The 13,630-nt window shown below is 42.4% G+C and overlaps 1 protein-coding gene across 1 annotated transcript; it reads right to left on the bottom strand.

Moving 5' to 3' along the window:
* Positions 1 to 21: 21 nt before the first annotated feature.
* Positions 22 to 12,236, bottom strand: trpc6a (transient receptor potential cation channel, subfamily C, member 6a). Its single transcript, XM_050040447.1, has 14 exons — positions 12,056 to 12,236; positions 10,124 to 10,452; positions 9,732 to 9,864; positions 8,650 to 8,950; positions 7,815 to 8,000; positions 7,392 to 7,556; positions 7,041 to 7,275; positions 6,736 to 6,963; positions 4,940 to 5,204; positions 3,961 to 4,156; positions 1,895 to 2,095; positions 1,667 to 1,723; positions 1,262 to 1,337; positions 22 to 1,095 (listed from the first exon to the last, which is right to left on the bottom strand). Exons 1-14 carry the CDS (start codon positions 12,169 to 12,171, stop codon positions 968 to 970), a joined length of 2,616 nt encoding a protein of 871 aa, XP_049896404.1. The 5' UTR covers positions 12,172 to 12,236; the 3' UTR covers positions 22 to 967.
* Between the last annotated feature and the right edge of the window lie 1,394 nt (positions 12,237 to 13,630).

Genomic DNA, 13,630 nt, shown 5'->3' with positions numbered 1-13,630 from the left:
CATTTAGGCATGTAGACGTGGTCAAGACGACCTGCTGAAGTTCAAACTGAGCATCAGAATGGAGAAGAAAGGTGATTTAAGTGACTTTGAATGTGACATAGATGTTGGTGCCAGACAGGCTGATCTGAAACTGCTGATCTACTGGGAATTTTCACACACAACCATCTCCAGGCTTTACAGAGGATGGTACGAAAAAGAGACAACAGCAGGAAGCAGCAAACCATTGCTTTGTCTGATGAGTCTAGTTTTCAGCTGCGACATTCAGCAGAATCCAGATCTCAATCCAATAGAGCACCTTTGGGATGTGTAAACGGGAGATTCACATCATGAATGTGCAGCCGACAAATCTGCAGCAACTGTGTGATGCTATCATGTCAATATGAACCAAAATCTCTGAGAAATGTTTCCAGCACCTTGTTGAATCTATGACACCAAGAATTAAAGCAGTTCTGAAGGCAAAAGGGGGTCCAACCTGATACTAGGAAGGTGTACCTAATAAAGTGACCTGTTAGTGTATGTTTATTATTTTGCACATTTATCATTCTTTCAATCATTCTTTATATTCTAGATATGAAGGCAAGCACTGTATGCTTGATTTGGCAAGGTGCAGGCATTTTTGTACTGAAATAAATATGCAAATAATTTGTATGTATATCACTAAATGTTTTAAAATGTGTAAATATTCTTACAAAGTCTCATGATGGACTGTATTATTTTTCAGGACGGTAAAATGGTTCCACAATCCTCGCTTTAAAAGATGTGCTCCCGACAAGTTTACTTTGTGTGCATTATAAACAGATAAATAACACATACTCATGCCATCTGCAAGCTACATTTTAATTTCAAATTCACATTCTTATTTTATATCAATATTTTGTGTATCTACATGTAATGATTGAGAGCAGGCACTTAAAACTCTTTGAGCTGTTGTTTTTTTATGTACAAGTCGGGGTGATTGGCAGCACTGCTATGAAGGTGTGCTGATCTCTCCCAGCCTCCTCAGCAGTCCGTCCAGTGTCTCCATGTTCTGTGATTTCTCCTCGAGCAGCTCGTATCGCAGACTGGAGATGTCCTGCTTGATCTCTTTCAGCTCACCTGACGGAAAAAAAAAACATACAAAAAAGTTTAATTTCAAAATGGAAAATTTACAATTCAGTGGAAAAAAATACTATAGATGTGATAAGAGTGGCTTTATTTCCAAAATGGGCATAGAAATTGAAACAAGCTCAGTTCAATTTTAGTATCATTGTGTTGATTTTACCTTCAGTGATCTCGTCACTCTCCTTGTCTGCTTGGGCTTTGATGATGTAACGCTTTATCAGTCGTTTCATGATTTTCTGCAACCAGAGATGGAAAGTTGCTCTTTGAACAGGTACAATACAAAGCGTAATAAAATGGGAAAAAATAATGTTTCAAATAGTCCCACATTCAAATTTTTATTTGGACAGAAAGATCCACAAGTACTAACTCTTCAGAAAATTATTTTATTGCTGAATTAACATTAGAAGTACTTAAATTTATAAATGTAACAGTGTAGTGTACTGTTGGGTTTCATTTATTTTGTATATAAAATCTAATTCTGCAGGCAGAGTAACTAGAGCTGACAGCTGACACATAAAAATTTAATTTTTATCTGACATGATGTGAAACACGCAGAAGTAAATACCTGATATCTGGATGACCTTGTAGAAGCACCATATCCTGAATCTTTGCCTGCTCCGAGCTAGAAGATTAAACTGAAATTAACTTAAATGAACACAAGTGTGACATTTTACAGGTTAAACTTCAGGTCTGAGGTGGAGCCTGTGGTGCAGCAGTGAATCCACTGGGAGGTGCTCAGGCTCTGCCTTTTAAAGCTCCACTCAATGTCATGGTCAAGGCGGAAACATGGTACCTGGTTGAGCTGTGTCTCTGTTTTCTTCTCACTGTGTCCTGCCACATACCGCAGGAGCAGGGACTTGATAGCCGTCGCAAGTCCCAGCATAGATTTTGGACTGGGGACCAGGTTAAAGGGTACAGGGAGCGTCCTTCCCTCCTCAAAGTAAGAGAACCAGAGTTTGGCCCGAGCAAACTTCCACTCAACATCAGCATCATCCTAAACACAAGAGGGAAACAGAAGGAAGAAAATATATTCTAATTTACTACCCACATGGGCCCCATACTCACAATCCAATGATGTACTGAAAAGTAATTTTGAGAAATACACTCATTTGCTTTCATGCCGGGAGTTAAATGAGCAGAACAATACTGCTGTCTGTGAGTTTGTACGGTAAATAATAAGCTACAGCCACCCAAACAACATTTATATGTGGGGCCCATGTGGGCAGTAAATTGGCTGGAAAAATGGGTCCTATATCGGACTGTACACATGTTCCATATTGGCCCCATGCCAATTGTCTAGATGGGTGGGTTAGCCCCACATGGGTCACGCTGGGGCTACGTGGGTTCAAAGTGAGTATGGGTCCAAAATGGACATCTTATCTGGGGCCCAAGTGGATAAGTCCCATGGACATGGATACCGTGGACAGTCTGATATAAGGCCCATTTTTCAGCCCATTTACTACCCACATGGGCCCCACACACAGCAGCATGTTAACTTAGTTTAACAAAAGCATCTGGGAAACAGCAGCAACTGTGAAGCTCAGTAATAGGTAACTATCTTGTTGTTTAGTCCACACAAAAGCCAGTGTATAAAAGAGTTAAGTTATGGTTTTACACGGGGTTATGTTCCTGACTAGGAACGCTGAGTCTCTGCTCCTGCGCAGGCAAGACTTAAGGAAGTCACTGCTTCAAGCTACAGAGCCAGGCTAGCTGTTTCCACCTGTTTCCAGGCTTTGTGCTAAGCTAAGCTAATCAGCTGTTGGCTGGAGCTTCATATTTATGGGAGTGGTATCAATCTTCTTAACTAGCTCTTGGCTAGAAAATGAAAAAGGCTATTTCCCAAAATGTTAAACTATTTCTTCAGCAGAGACTTTAAACATAATATTCGTGCATCAAAATCGTGCACATTTGATCTTCAACACATTCATTTTTAAAAAAGCGTTTACTACCCTAATATCAACTGAAATGAAAAGTTAATAAAAAAAATTTAATAGATATAAAAATTTCCAGTAGAGTTTATATTATCGTAACTCATACATCTTAATGTTGAACAACAGCGACAAACAGTGACCTAGCACATTCTGTGCCCTAGGCAAAATTTTTGGCGCTCCTACTCTGTGTAGTGCCCTAGGCAGCTGCTTATGTTGCGTGAAAGAAGATCTGCCACTGGTGACAAATAAACTAGAGCAGGGGTGTCAAACTCATTTTAGTTCATGGGCCACATACAGCCCAATTTGATCTCAGACGGACCAATAAAATCATTGCACAATAACCTATAAGTACCATCAGCTACAATATTTTCCCTTTTTTGTGTGAAGAATTGCAAGTACATTGTGTAGACGTTCATCTTTTTACAAAACAGACAAACAGCTTGAGATATCTTAAGAAAAATTTCAACAGTATGTCTCAGTTTTTCAGTCAGTCTACTACTCACTGTCATTACATGTGCATTTATCCACACATTTCCTGATAAAGATTCTTTTGAACTGAAGCTGCTGGTTGACAATATTTGGCACAATGTTCAATATCTTTAAACATGATCACAGTAAGTATGCATTGTTACATCACAGCACATTGTTTCACCTGCTCCTGAAACCTGGCACCTTTTAGTCTAGTCATCTAGTGGGCCAGATTGGACCCTGTGGCGGGCTGGTTCTGGCCCACTTGCCGTATGTTTGACACCCCTGAGCTAGAGTATTGTGTTTTACCTGAATTTTTACTCCTGGTCTAAACTACATATTACATAGAAAGTATTTTGACCACATAAGAACATGTGCGACATGTGAAGGCAGGAAATGCTGTGCAAATCTGTGAGCTTGTATCTGAAGCACATCATGATTCAGTATTCGGATGACAAACCTCAATCTCCTGGAAGGAGCTGTTAATCATGGCAATGAGCATGTTGAGCAGCACTATCACCATGGTAACATTGTAGACCCCATACAGCACGTAGCCAATGTTCTCAATGAATTTGTGCCCGTTATTGATCACGACGGACCTGACCTCGGAAAGTCCAAATATGGCCCAGAACAGCGTCTTGAAGCTCTCCTCCAGGCTGGAAGAGAAGGAGAGAAGGAAATGGAGGGAGATGAGAGGAAAGTTATTTTTGGATTCAAACAAACTGTTAATCATCAGAGCGGCGATGTAATAAAGATGCTCTGTGGGAAAAGCAACGGAAGAATAAAAGGTCTTAAGGTCATTTTGAACTATGTGTACAACTTGCAGAGAACAAAAGCTTGTTTAAGATGGATGACGCCTTCGCAAGGAGAACAAGTTGGTTCCCAACAAGGGTCGGGACTCCGCAGTGGGTCCCAAGATAAAGCAAAAGGGTAACAATCTGATAAACAAGACAAGAAAGATCGAAATCTTACAGACAATTTCTATTTTATTTGATTTATTTCTGACTTTTCTGTAATTTTGCTTTTGTTTTGATATATTTCTATCTCTTCCAGCCTCTAAAAATTCTTTGAATGAAAATAATCTAAGAAGGATAAAGGACTTTTTGGTAGCACCTCTGAGCTGGTGTCCACACCAAGGCTATAACCTGTAATTTGGAGTCCTTATAAAGAGTGAGGTATTTTTGTCAGTGTATTTAATTGAAGATGCTCTACTATCCATGATTTTAATACCTAAGAGCAGCTTTTCAATGTAAGTGATTACTAGAATGTGAATTATGCTTTTATAACATCCATGTTTCTGAAAACCAACCAAAATGTTTAAAGAAACTGATCATACAACTGACTATACAAGCTGATTTTCATAGCTGAAATAACAAATGCTAAACACACAGCTGCTGGAGGGTAGAAAACTTGTGCAAACAAATGCAGGTGTCTCTCACGTGGTGAAGGCGTCATTCTGCTTGGCCCCCAGGTAATAAGAGTACAGGTTGAACATGCCGATCATGAACGCCAGAAAGACCAGGATGAAGATGACCATGAACTTGAAGATGTCCTTGACAGTCCTCCCCAGAGAGATCTGCAGTGGGCCGAAGCTCTCATTGGCTGGGAGGATGTAAGCTATCCGAGAGAAACTCAGCACCACTGCCACAGCGTACAGGCCCTCCGATACCAACTGGGGATCTGACGGCAACCAGTAGATGCGTGCTGCAAAAGAGACGGTGAATGGGTCAGTAAACTTTAGTAATGCTATTAATACAACTTTTTGAAGGCAAGTGAAGGCAGCTATGCTTTTAAGGTAGGGCATTTTAATAAATTATTAAATTAGGTCACAGCATTCATCATTTCACAGAGTATTTATGTAACAGAGTCACTGGGCCTGAGCTTATTATGATTATAGGGATAGAAAAAACATTTTTTGGGTTTCTAATCTTTGTTTTTCAAATACAGATTATTATGAAATACACATGTCCCATCTGTGACTAAGAGATTTCAAGTAGATTATGTGTATTTTAAAGGACCAGCGTGTAGGATTTAGGGGGATATATTGTCATATTATAATACTGTGAGTATGTTTTCTTTAGTGTATAATCACCTGAAATAAGAATTGTTTTGTTTTTGTTACCACGGGGAGCAGGTACTCATCTACAGTATGCAGATCACCATGTCGCAGCACCATGTTTCTGGAGTAGCCCAGAATGGACAAACCAAACATTGGCTCTAGACAGAGACACCATTTAAGGTTTTTCGTCAGCCATCATAGATTACAGCCCCTCCGCAACAAGGGCAGTGCTGAAGAACTCTGGTTTCTTAACGTGAAACTGCATTATTCAGTGTGTTTGCCAGTTTTAATCCCCGGGTCTGTTTGTTTGGCAGAGGACGAAACCTCTGCAGACGATTCAGCTCTTGGTAAAAACCTCCTGAACGTCTGGGGCTTAAGTTATCAGAGAAAAGAGATGAGCACACATTAGCAGGTGCTGGGTTAGCAGCCCATCTCTGACATGCCAAACAGCATGAGAAGCACTTAATTGTAACACGAAACTGCTTATTCAGTGTATTTACCAGTTTAAATCACCTATTCTGTTTGTTTTTTGGACATGAAGAGACCTCTGCAGATAATTCAGCCCCTGGTAAAAACCTCCTGAAGGTCTGGATCAGAAATAGGGTGAGCACACATACCAGGCGCTAGGTGAGCGGCCTGTCTGTAATAACAAACAGTGTAGGAGAAACACTGATTTGTAACGTGAGACTGCTTTAGTCAGTGTTCTTACCTATTTTAATCACCAGGTCTGTTTGTTTTGGACAGTAAAAGACCTCTGTGGATAATTCGGCTCCTGATGAAAATCTCCTGAACGGAGGAATTCTAACCGGGATCAGTTTTACCTGGTTGCAATTGTCAGCCCTCATCACTAGATGCCACTAAATTCCCCTAAATCGTACACACTGGCCCATTAAGGAGTCACAAGCCAAAAATCTTTGGAACCACTCACTGAAATAAGCCACTGCCAAATTTGTCTTCAAGCTTCTTTTGAGAATTTGATTAGACTACTGTTTTATCCTGTTCCCAATAAAAACAGGCAGACTGCTGGTGTTCACAGCCAACAGACGTCATCTCTGTAGTGGAATGCATGCTCGTATATGTACCGCCTCATGCTAACTACTGTTTATACATTAAGTAAATTATGTTATTTAAAGCGTGGCGGTCTGTTAATCTGTGCAGTTGTGTGAGCATGCTCACCCAGTGTGAAGTAGTGTATCTCTGGGGGCAGTGTGACATTAATCAGTGTTGTGTAGTGTGTGTGTACATAGGTCTGGGCTAAGTCAGCGTGTCTCAGGGTGGAGAAGCGGCAGCTGAAGGAGGCGAGGAAGATCGCCAGCATCCCAAAGTCCAGGAAGTTCCACGGTTCGACCAGGTACTCCCCCGGCCCTTGACTCCAGATCTCCTTCACCTCAGCCCAGATCATACCTGCAGCAGCACAGCGACACATGATGTGACACACAGAAGGACATGACTTTCCTCCATCATGATGGTCTAATGCTCACCCATGACCCATGCAATGATGAGGGTCTCCATCCATGTGAAGGGTGTCGTGGTCATGCGGTAGAGCAGTAGCGGGTCAGAGCTGAATCCTTGGAGATGATGGTGGGTCATGTTTGGCAGCAGGGTGGTGCCTGCGAAGCGGTCAGCAGCATTCAGGATCAGTAGACCCAGAAAAATTGTGAAGGATGAAGCGTGGGCCACAAACTTCATGAAGGGGCTTCGCATCACTTTCCCAACCTGAGCGAGAAACATGAAGCAGTAGGAGGTTGAGAGAACCTGCGGGAAATTGAATGTGCAGTTCATGCATGTGGGATGTTGTGTGAGTGACATTTATGAGCATACATGTTACATACTCTGCTGCACGGAGCAATCCAGTAAGCCACAGCCAGTCCAGGCAGGCTTATAGCTACTGCCAGCACCACCAGCATTTTGATAGCAGTGGTTTGTTGTCTCAGGCCGGGCAGATTCTCATACCAGATACTCAGCAGCTGCTGCTGGCAGTTAGGATGAGCCACAAACTGATGACATTACAGAGTAGGACACAGGGATATTAGAGGTGGTGAGAGGATAAGAGAACAAGGATGAATACTTGATACACTCCCCCAAACCCAACGATTAAAGGTATTTCATTCAAGCTTGTCACTACAGTCACTTTTACTTGTTCATTTATTTGTTGGTATTTTGAAAAACTCTGTAACCATCATGTAGTGATGGAGCTGAGAGCTGAAACCCTTTCTTGTATGACCAAAAACAGGCCTGTGTGTGAGCATACTAACCTTCTTGAGTTCATATTTGATGGCTAATTTGAGTCGTGTGAGGGAAGGGCGACCTGGTAGATCGTAGCTGTCTTCAGAGTTCGTTTCTCCGCTCAGTATGGCCTCCACCTCCTCTGTGCTGCGACACAGATCCAGAAGGCCCACCACATAGTCTTTACACTGGCTCGACAGACAGCAGTAGTCGTTCTACAAACACAATGTTCTTCAGTTAGCAAAACATTTGAGATCTATTGCAGGAGATATGGTTTGATGTTGGGTTTACTGGTGTAGTCCACCCATCTGGCAGCACCCTACCAGTGAAAATCAATTTAAAAATCAGGATTCTACAGAAAATGCGGTCTAGATTTTTAGGAAATACAGTCAGTCAAATCCTGGGCCCTTTGCATAGGCGGGGTGAGAGAGGTGTCACAGAGCTTCCACTATGTATACATGTATTATTTTGCGAATACCAAACCTTTCATCCCAGGCTTTGGAGGAGACCTCCTCCAATTTGGGCTCTAGATATTCCCACTTTCCCCCCATTATGACACCCCTGAGTATACAGGCCTACTGTGTGACCAGTAACGATTATAGTTGTTATATGTGTGTCAGACCAACAGTGTCAACAGGGAGTACAAGATGTAGACCCCTGTCTGTTTCTGCCTTCTCTCTTAAGGCTCATAAAATGTTCTTGTGTTTACTGGCAGCTTTTCCTGGCAGCTGGTTGGAGGCAACATGGCAAATATAGTTTTTGTGTACTTGATGATGAGGCTGGTTTTAAGGGCACTACCAGGATGTGCACAGCCATGACAGAAATTATTCTGGTGGTGATTCTGATTCTTAATAACATTTGTACCTTAAATTCTTTCTCAATATTAGCCAGCATGGCCAGCTCGTTGCTGAGCTCCAGGGCTGCCAGCACCGGGTCTTCGTTGGACAGGGAGAGGTAAGCAGGACTGGCGAGTCCTCTGTAGGCATTGATCCGTGATCGGGAGTGGCTGAAGGAGTCAAACTGCTGCTGGTAGTTACAGGAGTCGCAGCCACAGAAGTAATCGTGAGGGGGATCGATGCGAGCACCTTTACTGAGCAGGGTGTGAACGATCTCGTATTCCTGGCAGTGCGCTGCAAGGATCACTGGAGTAACGTCATGAGAGAACCTGTGGGAATGCGCACACACACACACACACACACACACACACACACAAGGCCATTTACATAGTGCCAAAATTCATTAAGTTAGCATTTTGCCACTCCTGGTTCCCTCATCTCAAAGTCAATGGTGTTTTGATGAGATGCCTGAAATAATGTGGTTGGCACAAGTTTAAGAGACTTTCACGACATGAAATACATCAGTAAATACCCCACTTGAGAATTTTATGTGTCTTTAAAAAGGCGGTTTGTTTGCCACAGAGCTTATTTTCTGCAATAATCCAGAATCCAACAGAAAAATCCCATATAGGCTTCTCGATGAGGGAACCAAGGAGACATAAACTTCTGCATCTGCCTTCAGAAAGATCTCATCCCTATAAGCTACATTGCTCTCTTGACGAAAGGCTGATACCATAAATATGAAGCTATCACCAGCAGTTGCTAACATAGCCTAGCACCAAGACTGGAAACAGGAGGAAACTGCTAGCCTGGCTCTGTCCAAAGGTAAGAGTATCTATCTAACAGCACCTCTAAAGCTCACTAATGAGCACGTTAAATCTCATTAATTCAGTTTATTTCCTCTCCAGGGCCTGTTGCCAGGCAACTAGCAAAAACATCAGGAAGTTAGTGAACATATTAGTCTGACTCTGTTACATGCAGCATGCACAGAACACACTTTAAACAGTGTCATGTGTTTAAACATGTCAGGAAATTTAGGTATTTATTGCCACAGTGTTAAACTGCTGTCAGAAGCCACGACATTTTTTAATGATGCTTTAACTACCTTACCTCGTCCCGTCCTCATCATAAGCATAGAAGTCATCCAACATGTCTGCTTGAGCAGGGCTTGCTGTCAGACGATTGGCATCTCTGAACGCTGGGTGACACAACAGGGCCTCTGTGATGCGAACATAACCTTTACCTACAAGACACAAACACACACACACACACACACACACACAAAGCAAAGCGGTTAGTGTGGTTTGGTACGTGGCTCCTTTGACCTCAGTGCTGTTGCTAATTTTGTGGAGCATGAATCTCCTGTAAAAATGTAACAATGGTCTTTTTGTTAAGATATTTATTTATAATCTTTTTGTTGTCATGACTGTATATCAGTGCAAGTACCCTATACATGTATTTTTGGCCCTCTACACACACATCCACCGATTCACACATCTTACTGATGGCTAACAGGAGGGCGTCACCCACTCTGGACAAATCCGGCCTCCCCAGCAGCAGCTCCGTCACCTCCAGATGTTCGTTGGCTACAGCCAGCTGCAGTGCATTCTGGCCCATGTAGTCCACAGCATTGACGTTCAAGTTGGGCACTTGGAGCAGCATGCGCCGCACCTCTGGTATGTTGCCGTATTCAGCCGCCTCCAGAAAACGCTGCTCGACGTCTGACAGGCTGACTGAGGGAGCAGAGAACATGTAGGCTGGACCACGCAGGGCCTGGCGACGTTTCACAACACTGAGAGGAGCCATGAGCTGTCTCTCAGAGCTGCTGTGGCTGCCAAGAGAGTTGGGAGACGTAAACACAGTATTTAATGTCCACATCGTAACTTATATGCAAGCACATAAAGCTTTTTGGAAACCACACTTCAGTTCCCAGTTTCATCCCACATGTTCTAGGACTAAAGTGTTTGACAGGCTCAAGATGCAGTTAACAGGATTTAATCATTAATTCTCCATATGTGGTGGTAATACCAGAACAAATCCAGCTTCACTTGTCTTAAAAACACCCCGAGTGATCTGGTGCAAGCTTTTATTTTACAGTTTGGGAGATTTAAAGGTCCATTGTGTAGGATTTAGGCGGATATATGGGCATAAAGGGAATATAATATAATAAGTGTGTTTTATAATCACCTGAAAACAAGAATCGTCACATTTTTGTGACCTTAGAATGAGCTGTTTATATCTACATAGAGAGCATGTCCTTGTCCACAGATTCCACCATGTTGCACTGCCATGTTTCTACAGTAGCCCAGAACAGACAAACCAAACACTGGCTCTAGATAGGGCAATTTGCATTTTTTTTTCTGTTTGCAGTTTGCAAGTTTGCAATTTCTGCTTATTACATGCATTGTATCTTTTCAAAATATACTTTCGTTTCCACAGGAAATGTACAGTTTTTGCTGGTTACACACACAGTTTTCGGCAGCAAAAGCACGTGGTTAGTTTTAGGCAGCAAAAGCACGTGGTTAGGGCTCCCAGGTGGAACTCTGGAGTTTGTTTGACCCATGCACCTCCCCTCCCGCCTCCATTACATATAGTCTTTGACGCCTGTTATATTACAGGTATTTGCTTGCAGCATTACAAACTGCCGTCTATCAAGGTGCATCATATCATCGCGATGTCTCTCTGCAACTGTGTCTGACGCCAAAGTCCACTGACAAAAGAATTTGATGACTTCAGTTGTTCCGAGCTGCCTCTAACAACGTGTAACGTGAAACTGCTTCATCCAGTGTTTTTATGGGTTCATCAACACCCTTGTCCATTTGTTTTGGAGAGGAACAGACCTCTGCGGATCATTCGGCTCTCAATAAAAACCTCTATAACAATGAACACTGAAGGAGAAGTTTCAGCCGGCTGCAATCTGCAATCCACCCCACTAGATGCCACTAGATCCCTCTAAATCACACAACTCCTTTGATACCCAACAAGAAAACCCTCAACGACAAAAAATAAAATAAAGGTCAAATGTTGAATGATCTGATTTCTGATAGAAATATATCACAAACTTAAACAGGGACTTTTTATATTTGTAGTCTCAGTATTAGATGCTAATATACCAGTTTAGATTTTAAACATTACCCTATAGAAACTTCCCTGTAATGAAACATGTTTGGATAAAAATCTAAAAATAGATACCAACAGACATAAAGTGTACACGCCAAAGTTTGGAAATGTCATACTTTTAATCCTCAGTTACACAATTGTCTCAGGATTGAACAGATAGATAGCCAAAAGATCCATATATCTCTAAGTTACCAAAAATTATCCATAATTCTACTGTTATTCTAACAAAACCTGTGGCTGAAGAAGAACACACAAACATACCTGCCCACTACATGCACATCTGGCTGATAAGGCGCTGTAAATGAAAGACTCACGTGAGCCATCGACCGGAGCAACAGTTTTCCTCTCCAAAGTCATCATACATCAGCAGGTTGTCTCGACTCCGAGCCCTGGGGCTGTCGGTGTAACCCGCAGGTCGGCTGTGGTTCATCCCCGGAGGTGATCAACAAAAGAGGGTCCTGGTTCATATGAAGGGGTAATCAAGTGTCTGTGGCATGACTCTCCCTCCCTCTCTCGGTCTCCCTCCCCTCTGTGTCTCTGTGTCCTTGAGAAAGAATGCATCCTTCTGGGTCCCACTATACTTTTATTTACACGACTCACTGAACTATACAGATGTGGAGGGCAGCTCAGTGTTATGACTGAACACACTGAGGGTCAGTGGTGATACATGGCTATATTTGTCTTAATTGCATAAGCTGAATCTCTGGAAAGTACTCCCTGCTTTCGTTTTGAGAATACAGGCTAATTTGCAAAGATTAAGAACATAAATCAAAACAGATTATTCTCAAAATATTGTGCTTTCCCAACAGTTTTAAAGCTCAGACTGTTAAATGCTATTTTAAACCACAGTGTTTAGAGTACATGTGGAGTTTTATCAGTGTGTGTGTGTGTGTGTGTGTGTGTGTGTGTGTGTGTGTGTGTGTGTGTGTGTGTGTGTGCAGGAGAAACTGATGGCTGATGAACAGCAGATGAGATTCCTCAGAGTTTAAATTCCCAGTAGACTTTACTTCCTCTGTGCTCCCACTCTCCACTGATCTCAGTCCAGTGTGGGAAAACAACTTCCCACCGTGCACATACACACACACACATGCACACACACACACACACACACACACACACTTGTATACATACATATGAGTGTGTTTGTGTTTATGCATTTCTGTGGTCTGAAGCGACAGCAGGTCGAGGGTGAGTCACAGCACCCAGTGTTTTCATTACACACACATGTACACACTTGAATGCATTATATCTAATGCGTCCTTTTTCATTGTCCTCGCTAGCTTTGTCACTGATGTTATTACTTCTCCCTCTCTGTTTTCAAGCTGAATTTCACATGACATCACGCCGACACATCAACATTCAAAGATCTGATAAAGCAGAGTCTTTGATGTACCATTGTAGCAGTGAAAATTGCCTTTTAAGGCCCTGATTGCTGAAGATTAGTCACTTTGGACTTTTCAAGACGTAAGAGCGTCACATTTCGCGGGGAGGATGGCAGGGTGAAAGGGGGTAAATGCTGACAGATGTCACAGTGTGAGTTTTTGTTAAGACTTCATCCCCAGAACAAAACAGACCCCAGATCTGGAACGTAAACACTGTCAGCTCAAACATACACAATACTTATTGGGGGGCAATTAGTGGGCAAGCACCTGACCTGGATAGTCATTTTTTTCTGTGTGTGTGTGTTTTAGTGCCACTGATTCTGGTGATAACACTGTGGGATCCTTGGCTCTTTGTGTGGTCTGGTATTTGTATATTGTCTGGGTTAATGTACGCTTACACACACACACACACACACACACACACACACACACACACACACACACACATAGAGTTATCTGTGTGTGCTACTGTGTAGAAATAAGGCGATAGCAGATTGGAGGGGAAAG

The sequence above is a fragment of the Epinephelus moara genome, chromosome 3, assembly GCF_006386435.1.
Source record: "Epinephelus moara isolate mb chromosome 3, YSFRI_EMoa_1.0, whole genome shotgun sequence".
NCBI lineage: Eukaryota > Metazoa > Chordata > Actinopteri > Perciformes > Serranidae > Epinephelus > Epinephelus moara.
Note: the sequence above shows the minus strand (reverse complement) of the source record. Positions and strands in the feature narration are given on the sequence as shown.

Excerpts from the sequence above, each read along its gene's own strand:
- trpc6a (XM_050040447.1), bottom strand. The coding sequence starts at position 12,171 with ATGAACCACAGCCGACCTGCGGGTTACACCGACAGCCCCAGGGCTCGG. Across the intron at positions 9,865-10,123 it reads CGCCCTCCTGTTAGCCATCA|GTAAAGGTTATGTTCGCATC; the intron begins GTAAGATGTGTG and ends TGTGTCTTGTAG. Across the intron at positions 1,338-1,666 it reads CAAGGTCATCCAGATATCAG|AAAATCATGAAACGACTGAT; the intron begins GTATTTACTTCT and ends CTCTGGTTGCAG.